The sequence below is a fragment of the Manis javanica genome, chromosome 7 (assembly GCF_040802235.1).
Source record: "Manis javanica isolate MJ-LG chromosome 7, MJ_LKY, whole genome shotgun sequence".
Classification (NCBI taxonomy): domain Eukaryota; kingdom Metazoa; phylum Chordata; class Mammalia; order Pholidota; family Manidae; genus Manis; species Manis javanica.
Genome location: NC_133162.1, coordinates 35,429,603 through 35,445,512, shown reverse-complemented (window position 1 = coordinate 35,445,512; position 15,910 = coordinate 35,429,603). Strand labels below are relative to the sequence as shown.

General features: G+C 36.1%; 1 protein-coding gene across 5 annotated transcripts in view; it reads left to right on the top strand.

The window, feature by feature from the left end:
* Positions 1-13,217, top strand: part of PCGF5 (polycomb group ring finger 5) — a 127,435-nt gene extending 114,218 nt beyond the window's left edge. For 4 of the 5 annotated variants that reach the window (XM_073240709.1, XM_037002641.2, XM_037002640.2 and 1 more), the window contains exons 9-10: positions 1,424-1,483; positions 7,590-13,217. In XM_073240709.1, the coding sequence (XP_073096810.1) occupies positions 1,424-1,483; positions 7,590-7,637 (108 nt within the window). In that variant the 3' untranslated portion in view covers positions 7,638-13,217. The remainder of the gene's footprint in view (positions 1-1,423; positions 1,484-7,589) is intronic. The other variant, XM_073240710.1, reaches the window with a different exon arrangement.
* The last annotated feature ends 2,693 nt before the right edge of the window (positions 13,218-15,910 follow it).

Here is a 15,910-nt window from a genome sequence, read left to right as displayed (position 1 = left end):
GATCCTGGTTGGTTTTTCTCTTCCGGCAATCCCTGCCAGGCCATACCTAAAGTTACTGCACCACATTTGTCTTGCTTTGCTTTACTGGCATATCAAGAAATTTTAGGAGAAGTGAACATCCATTTGACTGATACCAAAGAGATTAATAGGAAAAAAATCACTTAGTGAAATGGCCTTTTTCTTCCTCAATTCTTTTACTTTTGTTAAATGCTATTTGGAACTTGCGTAGTTAAGCAAAGTCTGATAGACAAGAGCTTGGGACTCTGCAAAGAGAAAGGAGAAGGTAGCGAAGGTTAGTAGTTCTGGGTATACCTTATGATAAGCCCTGTACAGAAGTTCAAGGACTAACTTCTAGAAGAAAAAAACTGCTAAAGCCTCCTGGGAAATGGGAAATTTCTAAACTTTTGTTTAAAAGGCTACCAATATATTTGTTTTGATCACTGCTTAAATATTTTTTCAAAGTATGTCTTTTAAAAAGCTGCTCTGGGGTGTTAGATTTGTCCTGGTTAATTATACCTCACATATTTTATGTGTTTTTATTCTACTTTGAAGAGGTATGCAATGTTGAATTCATATGCACATAATTTTAAAGTTTTTTTGTTTTATAATCCCATTAAAATGAAAATAATGCTTATGTTTAATAAGTTTTTAGCATAATACAGAAAAATCAAGATTGGGAATGATTTCCTTTTAATATGAATGCTTAAACTGTTAAAAGTTAGTGAGTTTGCAGATGAATTTACTCAATAGTTTTAAAACATATCATTCATTGATTTACTCATAAGACATGTTTTGAGTGGCTGCTGTGGGCCAGGTCTTGGCTTTAGCTCTTAAGACTGCAAATACAAGTAAGATAAAGACTCAAGGAGCTCACAATCCAATGCTATTAAAATAGATACGGAGACTACAAATGGTATCTGAGTAATATGAAGAGGCTAATCTAAAACAAAATGGATCCCTTACAAGTTGACGCAGGTTCCATGCCCCTCAGAGCTCTGAGATTCTTCAACAGTGTTACTTTCAGGGGGTAGTAAAGAGGAGATCTAGGAGAGATTCATCAGAGGAAGGGATCGGAAGAAAGAGAGAAAGAGAGTGCCCCTCCTGGATTACAGAGGTGAGAGTTTTCCCAGAAATTAGTATTTGAAGAGGAGATGGAAAGGATAGGCCACCATTTTTGTAAATATTTGCAGAATATTAACAAAACTCATATTTAGATCCTAAAATTATTTCAAGCTAAATTTTGCCAGTCACTAAGTTACTAAAATCTTCTTTTCCCCAAAAATAACTACTGTATTTTGGAAAGTGTTTACTTAAAATTAATCATGTTGACTCTTGTTTGACGTTAAAATATTTTAAATAATCAATTTTAAATATGTATCCAGTTGTGGATGCCTCTTATCTGATGAGTTCATCTCCTCCGCAGTTTCGGTGTCTGAACTGCTCAGCTTCGCAAGTCTGCTCTCAGGATGGCCCTTTGTATCAGGTAAGAGGCACTCACGACTGTACATATGACCCTGACTATGCCCGCCACAGTGCTAATTGCTTTCATCCCAAACTCAAGTTCCTAAAACTACAACTTTGCGAAACTAATATTTGAAGTACAAAACTTAATCTTTTCAACTTATGTTCCCAAGGCTTGCCATTATTTTAGTTCTTTTAAATTGTTTGTTTAGTTTTACTGAACTAAAAACGAAATTAGAAATGTTAAGGCCATTATTTATAAGTCAGGGGTTTTTAATAATGACCAGTTTCAGCCCTTAAGAAATCTCTGATCCATACTTAACACTTATTTATGTGAGTGTTACTTTTATTTAATTAATCATTCTCCCACAAGTGAAAGAGAAAATGCCAGATTAGGTGAAGCTAAATAACAGCAACAGATAAATGTGTGAACTGGCTTACTAGGTATTTACTATGTACGAAGCCCTGCCGTAAGTATTTTCTTGGGCTATTTCTTTCAATACAGAAATGATAGTGTACTAAGTTTATAGTACACTGAGAAAATTTGAACATGGACCTGAGGAGATTTATCTAATAAAAACACATTAAAAATTTTTTAAAAACAGAAGAGACTAAGTGTAGCAAAGATTACTACTGAGTTCAGTATGATCAACCTTAAGCCATGGATTAGTCATAGCATTTCTTAAAAATCTCCATTGTTCTTTTATCCCCAAAATTTAAGTAGTCTTCATGCTTATTTCCATGGGGCCACAAAAGGAGAACTGTAATTATAAAACAAACTTAACTAGCAAACATACTGCTTGCAGTTACAGTTTTAGGGTTGGGGAAAATTAATGCATGTTAAGTATTAAAAGAACCATTTCAAATCACTAACCAAAAATGTTAAATTAGCAGTTTATCTAGAATTTCCCTTGGTCTCTTGTCAGTACTGTGAAATGGAAACCCCCACACTGTCATTTAAGTGCATGCTTTTAGTCCTGGTTTTTTAGCAGTGTACTAAGCAAGTATAACAACTATGAAGGCCAAGAGAAGATCACTTAGGGGGGGAAAAAATCATTCTTCTTACTTTATGCAGTTAAGGGTGAGGGGTGAGTAAATAATTTAACTGAGCTGGTGAGATTTATATACACCTGAAGTACATAGATGATTCAGCTACTTTTAGCTTCACAGCTGATTTGGGAGTGACGAGTTAGTACCGCCCCTCCTGCAGCTGTAACTCATTCATACATGGCTTTTTTGCTTTTATTCTTGGCATTGATGTCTGTTTATTTCCTTAGAAATAAAGATGTTCTTAAACTCTGAAGTATTAGAGAACTAGAATAAGACCAAATTTTCAAAATCCACACAAATTTCCCTTTCTTTCTTTAGCACTTCATTATAGTCCTGTCAGAATGTTGAACTTGTAGTAGGATGCATCTTCAGCCAAAAATCAGATAGAAATTGTCAAAGAAAAAGTGATCATGGTTTTATTACAAGAAAATATTATGTGTATAGTTTTGTACTATTAACTTTCTAAGTTTTGTGAAAATGCCCTGAAATGGACAATTTTCTAGGAAAACACCAGTGGCCCAAATTACCCAAGAAAAAAGAAAAAGAAAACTTTAGTTAAGTCATGAAAGACAGAAATAAATTAGTGTAAAGCATTACTTCCTCAAAGGATACCTAAATAGTTTTATGGTTACATTCTCTCAAATTTTCAAGGATATAGATCATTCCCTCTGAATTGTTTTAAATCATTGAAAAAGATAGAATTCTGCCAAATTCATTTTATAAAAGTAACAAAATGATATAAAAACTGATCCCCAATTAGAAAATGAACATCGAATCTCATTTTGAATATAAAGATGATAAACTAGGTATACTATAATGAATGATACATTAAAAGAATAATAACCAAGATCAAATAGTATTTTTATCAGCAATGCAAAAATGGCTTAATGTTGGAGGAAGGGAATAATACATATATTTTTTATATTTTAGAAATATGTTTTACACACACTAGGTCAAATAAAAATCATCAGTAGATGCTGGGAAGGCATTGGATAAAAGTCAGTGTTAAGTCCTAATTTTTTCTACCAGCTTATTTTGAGAATCTTCAAAATAACTAAAAAGTTGAAATAATAATACGAAGAAATATCCTTTACTTAGATTTACCAGTTAACATTTTACAACATTTCCTTCTCCCTCTTTCCCTCTCCTTATCTAAATAATCTCTTTATAAACATATTGTTTCTTTGTGGAAACATTTGAAAGTAAATTACAAGTATCTTGACAGTTGGCCATAAACACTTCAGCATATATTTCCTGAGATCAAAGACCTTCTCATCTATAACCAAAATACTTCACACATTAGAAATTTAAGTAGTACATTAAATATTATAAGATGTCAATTCTCCCCATAAATTATGAAGTTTAACATAGTTCCAAACACACTTTCACCAGATTCTTGTTTATATTGACAAGGTCAGTCATTCTAGACCTCATCAGGAAATAGAACTGATGCTTCTGGTCACATTTTTTTAAGTGAGTGATCAGAGGCCACATGCATGACCACATATTAAAATATATCTAAAGCTGAAGTAATTAAACTAGGGTACTAACTTAAATGTAAACATATGCATAAAAGGAATAGCTCAGGAACAGACTCTAGTGTGTATGCCTCTATAGAGTGTTTCAAAACAGCAGTGAAAACAAAGACTCATTGAATAAGCATCTTTTCAGCACTGAACTGTGTGTACTCTGTTAGGTCCTGGGGACACAGAAATGAGAATGAACAAAATTCTTTTCCATCATGGAGCCTATGCTCTAATGATAGTAACAGACGAAGATAAGTAAAATTTTCAGCATTAGAAGAAAAATGAGATAAATAGAATATTTTTCGTAAGATAGCCAAGGGAGGACCTGTCTGAGGGGGTGGTTTTTGACCCAAAGGAAGGGAGCTCACTGTGTATGTCTGGGTAGGGCATGCCAGGCCAGGGGAGCACAGTGCAGAGCTCGGGAGGGGTGGTTGCGCCTGGTTGCTGCAAGATCGCACCGGGCAGACAGTAGCTGGCAGTGGGATGGCTGGTCATGAACTCGGAGTGTACATGTTGGGGATAGGGTGTTATCTAGTAGAGTTTGTTTTCAGTGAATTGTACTGAAAGTGTTGGTGGTGATGGGGGTGGAATTTAAACCATATTCCACACTAAAAGCTTCTTATGGTTTAAAGTGATAAATACTAAAAATGATACCATCAAAGATCAAGAAGACAATATAGTTGAATAATTAATCTCAAAATGGGGATGGCCTTCCTCATTGTATGTGAAAAGGAAAATAAAGATAAACCATGCTATTAATATTGAGAAGTACATGGCAAAAATACTGTAATTAAATATTTGCAATACATGACAAAATGGTTTAATGTCTTTAATACATAAAGAATTCATATAAATCTGTAAGACAAAGTTCAACTTTCCATAGGAAAATGAACAAAAAACATAATTAGGCAAGTCAAAAAAGGAGGAAACAAAACTGGCTAATAAGCATAGAAAAATGGTTAAATTCCTTAGAAGTCAAGAAATGAAAGAAGAAATAAAACACTATGTTATGCTTATTAAATTGCCAAGTCAAGAGGCTAGTACTCATTATTGATTAGGCTGGTAAAGTATAAGTGGTCACCTTTCTCTTGAAAGTGTAAAACTAGAAATTTCTTGCAGTCTAGTGTGATGGTATTTATCAAAAAGCCTTTAAAAATGTGTATGCTGTTTGAACCACCTCTTGGGGTGGGAGGAGGGTTAGTTGGGGAGTGGGAAGTAGATCATTGGGTCAAGATTAATTTAAAATAGCAAAAAAATGGAATAAGCTAAATGTACAGCAAAAGATTTATTGATAATTTATGGTTCATTTCTGTAGAGGCAAACACACACACACACACACAGCCTTTAAAAATGATCATGTAGGACCATATTAAATAGTGCAGGAGTAAATTTATGGAAGTTTTAAATGGACAAAATTCAGTGGACAAGATTATTTACCAAAGAATATGTGTAGCATGATTCCTGTTTTGAAAAAACAATGTACATAGACAAAAAGACTAGAAGGATATACACTAAAATGATTATGGTGGTTATCTTTGGGTAGTGGGATTTTAATGATTTTCCTTGGTGCTTTTCTATATTTTCCAAATCTACAGTAAAACCAAGTTACTTTTATGATAGTTTAAGAAAAATATCATAGTCGATTTTATAATTTTCTATAATTACCACATTTGAAACATACCTTGGAACTGTGTATTTCCTATTTTAGTGCATGGTGAGTCTGAAGACCAGCAGCTCAGCAAAACGTAAGGGCCTTGCAGTGTGGCCACCAAAACAAACACACTTCAGTGTGGGACGTGCTGAGCCACATTACTTCAGAAAGCGAACTGAAACGCAAATATAAATCAAAGGATGTGTTAATTTCCAGTATTGTAACACATCTCAATAAATTATTAAACTTTATATGTGGTCACAGAACACACACACAAATACTCACTTGGAGAGGAAACAAAACAGTTTTCAGCCAAAAACAGAGAATCCCAAGCACTGACAAGCAAGCCATTTCCCTTCCTTCTTACTTCATCCTTGTAGAACTGGTGACGGGTTATCTATACGCTATTAATGGATTCTAGAACAAGTGACTTAATTTGTAGAAAGTGTGTAGATGGACACAGCTAGGAGTGGAAAGCAAGGCTAGAAAAGGTTTTTTAAAACAAAGGGTGAGCTGTGGCGGGCTGGGCAGAATGGAAGTGGTGAATTCGGGGGCAGCCTCCAAATCTGGCTGAGCTTCAGGAAACCTGGAGAGTTCTGTAAAATGCAGATTTGGGTGCCCCACTCCCAGATACTCTAATTCAGAGGGAACAGAGTTTAAAATAAAAACAAGTAAACAAAATTTAAACCAGAAGAGACTGAGATCCTGCAAACCCTGAGAGACTGTCAGTGCTTTGACTCCAGCTCTCAGAAGAGCCTCTGGAAAAGCCAGACCTCGGAGTTTCCATTCCTACCCACAGCCCCATGCTGAGGGGCATGGTGTAAGAGACACCAGCAGTCTGCTCAGTAGGTAGTAACATAGCTGTGATAAGTAAAAACGGTCCTTTCTGGGATTACAGCATCTCAGTCTGTTCCTTTCCTCTGTACCGATATTCCGTACAGTTCCCTGTGCAGGACTGTTGCATTTACCACATTGAGATGCAGGCGAAACAGTGCCGTCCGTCTCAGCCCTTTCTTGTTTTCATAAAAATAGCTCCTCAAATTTTCATTTTAAAAAATGGGAACCTGAAACTTTAAGCTATTAGTTCTCCAGACCCTTTCTGACTTGGTGATGTTTGGATTCTGTGGGTTATGGTGCAACTGGGTGAAACCAGAGGGCAGTAGCAAGGTGCCATATGCCTTTTATCCACAGGAAGCTGTTGTCTCTCTAGTATGTGTGATGACCACTGTGACATAGGTGGAGGAACATGAAGGATGATCTGAAGCATTCAATTATGTAATAGTCAAGTCCAAAGATTTAATGGTATCAACTGACTATTGAAAGGAGGCAGTAACCTAAATGTTTCAGGTTAGAATTAGCTACTTGTTTTTCAACTTTTAAGGAACTTTTAAAATAGATTTTAAATACTAAAGAATGTCAAACTCTCTAAAAAAAAGTGTGATTTGTGAAAACTACCCAGTTCATAGGTTGATACATTCTCTGGTGATTTGTGACTCTGGGCTCTCACAAACAGCAACTCTAGTGGAATCCATTCTGCAGGCTTGTTCTGTTCAGCCCACAAGGTTAACAACTGAATGGCTTTAAGCAGGCATGTAGCTTTCAGTCCTCAACAGGGCCTGCCTTTCCCTAACCTTACATTAGTACTATTCTCATATGCAACAGTATGACATCAGTAGGCCTTTGAACTTGACCTTTGTTGCATATAATGGGAAACTTGACTGATTCTAGAAAAATGGCAATTTAAAAATAGAGTTTTAATGTTAACTACAGTCTTACTTGTCATAATCACTAGTACCAGGAAATAATGTTAATTAACATCACATTCGTAACATCTATTATATATAAACTATATTGTTTTTATATAAACACAGACTTACTCATCATATTTTTTTATTTTATAGTCATACCCCATGGTATTGCAGTATCGGCCAAGAATTGATTTCGGTTAGACCTAGATCCCACCGAGATGAATCCTGCACTATTTGTTTACTCATCAACAGATTGCACAGTGAACCGTGTGTGGACTAGAGGGACACAACCAGATTTTCAGCATGCAAATAAGGCCATTGTCTGTCTCTAAATTGTCAGTTGCATTTATGTTGTTTCTATTAAGATCAAATCAAGTGCCATTTTGCTACCAAACCATCGGCATCCAGTGTTTGTGTTGTCTCACAGGGTACCAGTCATGGCTGAAATCAGTTAGGTGTGCAGCCATGATTCAGCCTTCTGAATATTTTGCTTGCCTGTTACAGGATTGTTCTAATGTTTGATTACACTAGTAATATGGGTCAATCTTTGTGGTGTTGCAGTTTTTACATACTCTTTTATTAATTGTTTAGAGTACTGTACAAATTGCTATATCTGAAATTATTTTGTATGGAAAATATATTTAGTAAAGTGGTTTTGAGCCACTGTCCTGTTCTCAGTAAGTTTTTTTGTGCAAAATAGTTCACTCTAGAGTGTGCAAGTCCTTTGGGGAAGAATTCCAATTATTATTTGACATTAGAGCACATTATGATCACAGGCCTTTTAAGTCATCTGTGTAGTCTACCAGTTGCACAAGGAGGGCATTTTAGCCCTCCAGCTTGAAAACATAATGTGACTTCTTGGAGAACTGAAGTTGGATTCATAACCATTCAAAATGTTGGCAGCTGATCACATTTATTTCTAACAGTTAATGTGTAAGGTTAATCTTTCATAATACCTTATGACAAGTGGGTGCTGCCTCATGAAATGTTGCTGTGTAGTTCATTTTATGTGGGCACCATCATATTTGTTGCTCTCATTTAATGAGTATATTATTTATCTTTTTAATTTGGCTTTAGGTGTGTGTCATTGTGGCATGCAGAAGGTTATAATAATTTTAAGTATTAGGATTTTTAGAGCAGATAACATTAGCTACTTATGGATTTCAGAAGTCTCAAAGCAATTTTAGATTGAAAATTGTTATCACATTTCCATATGCATAAAATAGAATGCAGTGTAGTAAATATGCTAACCAAAATTAATGGTTTAAGGATATTTCATATTAGATCCTGTAAGTAATCGGGGAAGTGGGATGATTGTTTTATACATAAGTTTTTACAGTCAGAACTAAAATAATGTCCTTGGTTTTGCAGTTTTAAGTCTTCCATTCATTTTGAAATTAGTTTGCAAGTCAAAGAAGGTCTTGTTACCTTAAGTCATATGAAGAACTTCATTTTAAACCTCTTGAAATGTACAATTGTTTTCAAAAAGCTTCTTTGGAAATTAAGTTTCATTAACTGCTCCAAAACAAGTTAACTTCTGAAATTTAGGGAAAAAATCTTGCAAGTCAGGAAAAATATTTGTTTTAGAAATCTGACATGAGCACAATCTGTGTGTTACACACAATTTTTATACTGAATACATGGTAGATGTGCTACATTTTCCAGTAAAATGTATCACATATTAATGCCTTCTGAATCTCAAAAAGCTTCTTAGAAATACTGTACAACTCTAAACACAAAATACAGCTAAATCTGGATGCATTGCACAATGTAAAAGACTGAAACTTCATAATCATTTCCATATATCTTTTTCAAGTCAAAAAATGTTTATTAACGTTTTCTGTTTTTGTTCTGATTTTTATGAAAAAGGTTATGGCAATACTTTCTTAATTTCATCGTTAGTCTGTGTGTGTGCTTGAAAGGGCTCACAAGCGGAATTTAAAAGGCATATTTTTGTTAACTCTAAATATGATTGGAACAGACCATTACACTCAAACAAAAACTGAATTTACTCCCTAGCTATAGAAATTATTTTGCTATACTACAAAATCCAATTCCCTGACATCCCTAAGAAATTTTAAAATTTATTTTAAATTTATCACATCTAGGTTGGTGATTAAAGTAGTGTTCTACATATGGAAGTTGGTTTTAATTAACTCAAAATTAATTGAGAGGACATTTTAAAAACTACAAATGAGACCTGGATATTTTTGGGTCCCCAGCCAAAACTTACAGCCTTAAACGAGTTTTATTATACACAATGTCTTTAAATTTGGCCTCTTGCCCTATCATATGTAATTTCACTATTCTCCAAGAAAATATATAGAAAGCAATTGTGGAATTGAGAATAGTCTATATACAATTTTTTATTTAATGTTGATATTTTAACATTTTTATTGAAATGCAATGGAATATGTGCCAAACGTGAAAACCTTACATAAAGAATGTCATCAGTCATCATTTAGGTAAAGGTACACATTTTATGATGGTCCTGAGTAATCTGGTATTACTATTAAGAACCACAGACTTCTTCAACTGACCTCTTTTGGTATATTCAACTGTGATTTTTAAAGTATGGGACAACTTTCATGTCTAGTAGTATACTAAATCCCCAGTTTAATTATCCCCTAAGTCAGATGGTGGAATTTGCAAAAAACCAGACATAAAAAATATATACAGGTAGCTTTTGTGGTTAGTTTGTAAACTTAGGGTGCTAATAAAACAAACTCTTTATATATACTATAGGAATAATCATCAAGTCTATAGCATTGGAGAATAAAACTAGGTTTTTCTTTGATCTGTTGTTTCTTAAACAGCAAACTGAAAGAACTTTATTTTCATAAGATATTCTATAATTTCTTTCTCTGCCTTAGATATCACAGATGTAAAAGGGTCAAGGGGCCTTGGATATTAAGAAGGCCTGGGGGTTTATAGGCATCAGTCTAACTGAAGCAGCTGCATCAGTTACTAGAAAAACCAGAATACAGCCTTTTCCCTAGATCAGTAACATACTTTCAAGAAGTTAAACAAAAACTAAAAGACTCATTGCTGAAATATTCAGTCTGGGATGCCAGTACCTGGGAGGAATGTCTTCTAACTACTTTTAGAAAAGAATATTATTTATTCATTGAAAATTTGTCCCATACTAATATGTCACATTTTACAAACATGAGTTTTCTCAGTTATATCACACTCAAATGTAAGCTAAATTTAAATGATTCTTTAAGGGGGGGTAAGTGTGTCATATAATATTGTGAACTGTTTAGCTTTATTGAAATACTAAGAGAAAGTGCCTCATTGCTAAAGTGCATTTCTGTTTTAGACTTACTGCATAAATTATCTGTACCTGTCTTATGAATGGTTTTGTAGCTAAATAGGGTCTCCTAAGTTAAGAGTAATCTCCTTTTGAATGATTTACATAAGAAAATAGATATCACCAAAGACATTTTACTATTAATAACCATGTCAGAGAGACAATTTTAACAGTTTGCAGGTTGGAAATTTTTAGATTGCAATTTACTTTTACATAGTTAGGCAATAACCTCGAGTAATTGCTAAAATATCACCAAAGAAAGGCTTTAAACTGAATTTTTAAGGTAAGATCAATCAAATGCAGGTTTTTCTTGCAATAATCAGAGCACATTTCCTTTCAAATATGTTCCTTGTTTTTCCAGCACCATCTGACAGATCTTAGGAAATCCTCAAAGATGAGAAAAAGATTAACAACAAATAGCCTCCCTCTGGATGAAAAGTGGGAGAAATGCATATTTTGAGAAGAAATTGAGATTTTAAATTCTAATTTGAGAAGCTCTTTATTCCATGGAGGTGGTATAAAATTATGCTTAGTTTTTGAGTTCTTAGTAAAAAGAGAAATTTTATTACAGACTTTGGTAAATGTGGACATGCTTACTTGTATAAAAAACAGTACATTCTATTGGACTTACATGAGTAAATGTTTATTCTGTACTTTTTAAAAGCAAAATTTTCAAGGCCTTTTTTTTTTCTTAAAAAGTGATTTTCATCTTATTTCTTGGCAATTACTTTATTATTAGTATTTAGCCATGCAACCACATTTGATGAAAATGAACCTCAGATTGGGAGCATATACATCATGTTAAGCAACGCCCCCCCCCTTCCTCCTTTCTCCTGGGGCGCTCATGCTGCGGGCCACCTTAAAAGTGAAGCTCATATTATGAAGTCTTCCTGATAGGTCAGTAGGTAAACCTCCTTGGATAGGATAAAAATGGATGCACTCTGTTATATATTCTGGCTTATCACAACAAATTTTCCAGCAGGCTGTTTTATACCAGTGAGATGTTGGTTGTAAGAATTGCAAAAATGAATGAGTTTGCCATATGACTTTAATTTTATGGATTAGAAATACAAAAATGTGGAATGGCTATTAAGATATATATCCCTACAATAAGGAACTTAACATGTCTGCCAGATCTGGTCTATCAAAAATTGAGAAATATTCAATATACTAGAGACTCAGAAACTCTTGAAAAGCACAAAATAACCAATTCTGGATTTACTTGATATACCTAGTACATAATATTTTCATGGAAAAACATCAGATTGAAAGTTTATTAAAGTGTACCTGAAGTACATTGCAGAGTTTTCATAGGTTTTTTTTCTTTAAGCAATGGCATTTTCCCAATAATTTAGAAGTGTTTCTCTTCCTAGTGTAACTTTCACTACTGTAATGTGTTTACTTAGTATCCTATGTTTTTAAATAGAGTCAAAGTGGTTGAGCACTTCCTTTTCAGAAAGTTAGGAAATTAAACTTAAAAGAAAATTATTTTAAATGCTCATTAAAACGCATCTACCTACTCATGCTTTTTCTAGGATTCAAAACAGTCGTTGTTCAGAAATGGTTAATTATCTTTAGTTAATTATCTTTACATCTAGAATCAAGTGAAACAGATATATGTGAAATACTAGGTGTAGTTTTCTTCCATCCTTCAGAGCATCATGGAATAAGAAACTAATCTAGTATAACTGAAGATTAAATATTTCTGAGCAATGTAGAGAGCCAACATTACTTATCCATAGATTTCACATCAGTCCCACCAGAGAAGGAGTTCTACACATTAGAAATGCAATGGGATCAGCCTAACATTCTTCGGAAGCGGTTTTCTTTTGCTGTATTTTTAGAATGGGGATGGGGGCCCAAGTGTCCTTACAAAGCTGTGGTCCACGAGGAGAGCTTTTGGGTTGGGGGGGGGCACCAGCTTTCCGCTCGGCCCTGCATCAGACAGCACAACAGTGAGCACCAGTTTTTCAGAGTAGCCCTCACGTTCCACAAAACCACCATAGACTATACTGTACAGTTATGTTGCTCACTTTCCTTTGAAATATAAACTATTTTAAGCTTTTTTTGTCAAAAGTGGTAACATCTTAATACAAATAAAAACCTTTTTGTGGTTGTAAGATTTAGCTTATAAATCATTCAAATTGAAGTGAAAGATTACCAGGTCATTGTTAATGACTTAGTCTATTAAGAATATATGTATTTTTGTAAAGGAAAAGCACTTGTAGATATTTAATCAGTACAAGATATATGTCTGTTTTGCAAAAATGCTGCTTAGAGATTCTCTTTAAATATTTTTTATTTTTGTGCTCAAATGTATTTTCTGTTGATCTATGGAATGTTCTGTATAAAGCTGTATGGTTGTACTGTTGGGCTAGATTCTTTTGTTTTCTAAAATCTGGACTTAGCCAAGTATATTTGACCATGTTAAAAATAGTATCTTTGTTATTAAAAATTTGATTGCATAATTGATTGTCATCCTTAATATTAGTACTTGCAGATTGCAACCTCCATTTAAGTCATCATTAAGTACTACTGCAGACTTCATTGAAATTTGTTGAGTATTTGAGATCATAAACATTTTTTAAAGATTCATGAGCTGTTTAAAGATGGCAGACTGCCTATCAAATAATACTTGAGGTGTACACAAACACCCTCACTTCTAAGCAATTTCTTATTTTGTTAGGTTAATCAAATCCAAATAATCTTTGAAAGTAACTGAGTATCAGAGAGGCCCAAGTGAATTCAAGGACTGCTTTCTTCAGCCAGTTAGGTACCAGCTTTGTTTTATTAATACCTTCCTGTATACTTGTCTCAGGAATTCCAGTTAGGAATCATTGCCACCTTCCTGAGTTTAGCCTATCCCTGCCCTATTGTTACTTTGGTGCCTGAGGCTTTGTCTTAATATTAATGATACCAGAAAGGTGGTCAGAACCCAGGTATTTGGTGAGGCCCTAGCCTCTTCTTACAGGGATTTTCTCTCCCCACAGGCTGCCATTCTGTTCAGAACCTCTTTTAAGTGGCTCTTAGCTGATATTCATGGTGCAAGTCCCTAAGAGTCCTGCAGCACTGATCTACTGACAAAGATGAGTCCCTCTCTTACAAGCCCAGCACTTGCGGTTTCCTACAGGGACTTCATTATGCAGGTGTGGCTTATTAAATCATTGGCCATTGGTGATCAGTTCAACCTGCAGCCCCTCTCTGGAGGTCAGGGTTGGGGGTCTTAAAAGTTCCAACTCTCCATCACTGGTTGCTTTCCTTAGCAACCAGTACACCCCACCCTGAAACTAACGTAATGTTATCCGTCAACTCTATCTCAGTTTTAAAAGGTAGCCATTACCTTTTTTAGCTCTTGAGATGTATAAACTATTTATAGCAAAAAAAAAAAAATACACAAAACATACATAAATGAAAATTTGGGATTGCTTTTTATGTTGTATAAGGAATTTTACTCTGAGTGATTCAGAAACAGGCCAGCATTAAATCTAGCTCAGTGTGCTATATCCACCTTCCTAAATGTGTGTGAGAGCATGGGTGGCCCCAAAATGCATATAACTTATCGAGTTGCTGCTTTTCTCTATTCTCTCCTCTCTCGGCTCTTCCACTTCTCCTGATTGCATGGAGGAGAAAGGTTCCTGGAGGGAGAAAGCAGTGGACTTACCTAAGTCCTTGCAGTAGAGTGAACAACAATAGTCCTGGTTTTCCTGGAACTGTCCCAGTTTTAACATTCACAGTCCATGGCCAAGGAGATCCTCCCTCCCTCAGCACTGGTACGGAGGTTCCCTCCTCCTGGGAGCCAGCACGCGGCTCAGGCTCTGCGGGACGATCTCTTGTCTGGACTCAATTTTACTTGAGAGCTGGTGCCGTTTCTTTCCCTTAGTAGAGTTCTTTCACTAACACACCTGTGAGTCTGGTCAGATGTGATCAGAGATCAGTTTAGGCCACACAAAGAATGAAATGGACTGAAAAGAGGGAGATGCAAGTATTTTCTCCCTGTGATAACTGGTGAAGGGTTGAGATGATGTAAAGGGTCAAAGAGAGAGGGGGCGGGGGCGGTGTGTGTGTGTGTGTGTGTCCATCCCCCTGTGATAACTAGTGAAGAGTTGAGATGATGTAAAGGGTCAAAGAGAGAGGGGGCGGGGGCGGTGTGTGTGTGTGTGTGTGTGTGTGTGTGTGTGTGTGTGTGTGTGTGTGTGTGTGTCCGTCCCCCTGTGATAACTAGTGAAGAGTTGAGATGATGTAAAGGGTCAAAGAGAGAGGGGGCGGGGGCGGTGTGTGTGTGTGTGTGTGTGTGTGTGTGTGTGTGTGTGTGTGTGTCCGTCCCCCTGTGATAACTAGTGAAGACTTGAGATGATGTAAAGGGTCAAAGAGAGAGGGGGCGGGGGCGGTGTGTGTGTGTGTGTGTGTTAAACTCCAGAGGAGACAGGATCTGACCTGGGCAGTAGTGGAGAAGTCCACGTTGGTTTTCAAGACTAATCACAATTCCCCACACTGGCCTCCTGGGGGAGCCAGCAGCCCACGATACTTATGTTGCCTTTGTGGGGCAAGTCAGGAGGTAGCACATGGTCCTTGAGGGTGAAGACCTGATGCAACCACCACTGTTAGGAGAGGGGCATGCAAGAATGAGGTGTTTACTGGTCAGAGAAGCGCCGAAATTTCTTCTCGTTAACACAAACTGAGATAAGCACTTATAAGATAGAAGCAGCCCTCTTCACTTTGGAAAGAATGAGAAGTCTCATTATAACTCTTGGGGATCTGCACCCTAGGAGAAAAGAATTCTGCATGGCAGCGGGTGATGGTGAGGCCAGGCCTCCCACACAGTGTCCCTGCCACAGGACACCAGGGCCTCTGGGTCATCAGCTTAAATGAATAGGGAGCTGATTGCTGATTGCCACTCCATGCTGATTGATGTATATTTATTCCATTTGAAATGTTCTGAGAAAAAAACTGTTACTAAAAAGAAGAGATTTATGTGAGCACAGAGAATCTTAGGGGAGAGATTCCAAACCGCTAGGGGGTCAGCCTTCTTTCTATGCAAGCATGTGTCACAGAAACCAGGGTGGGTTCCAGCACCCTCTGGTGTCTAGGAACACCTGTGAGAAAGGATGGACACAGCCTCCTTTCCTCAAACCCACTGGTGGGAACTGTTAAAAATAAGACA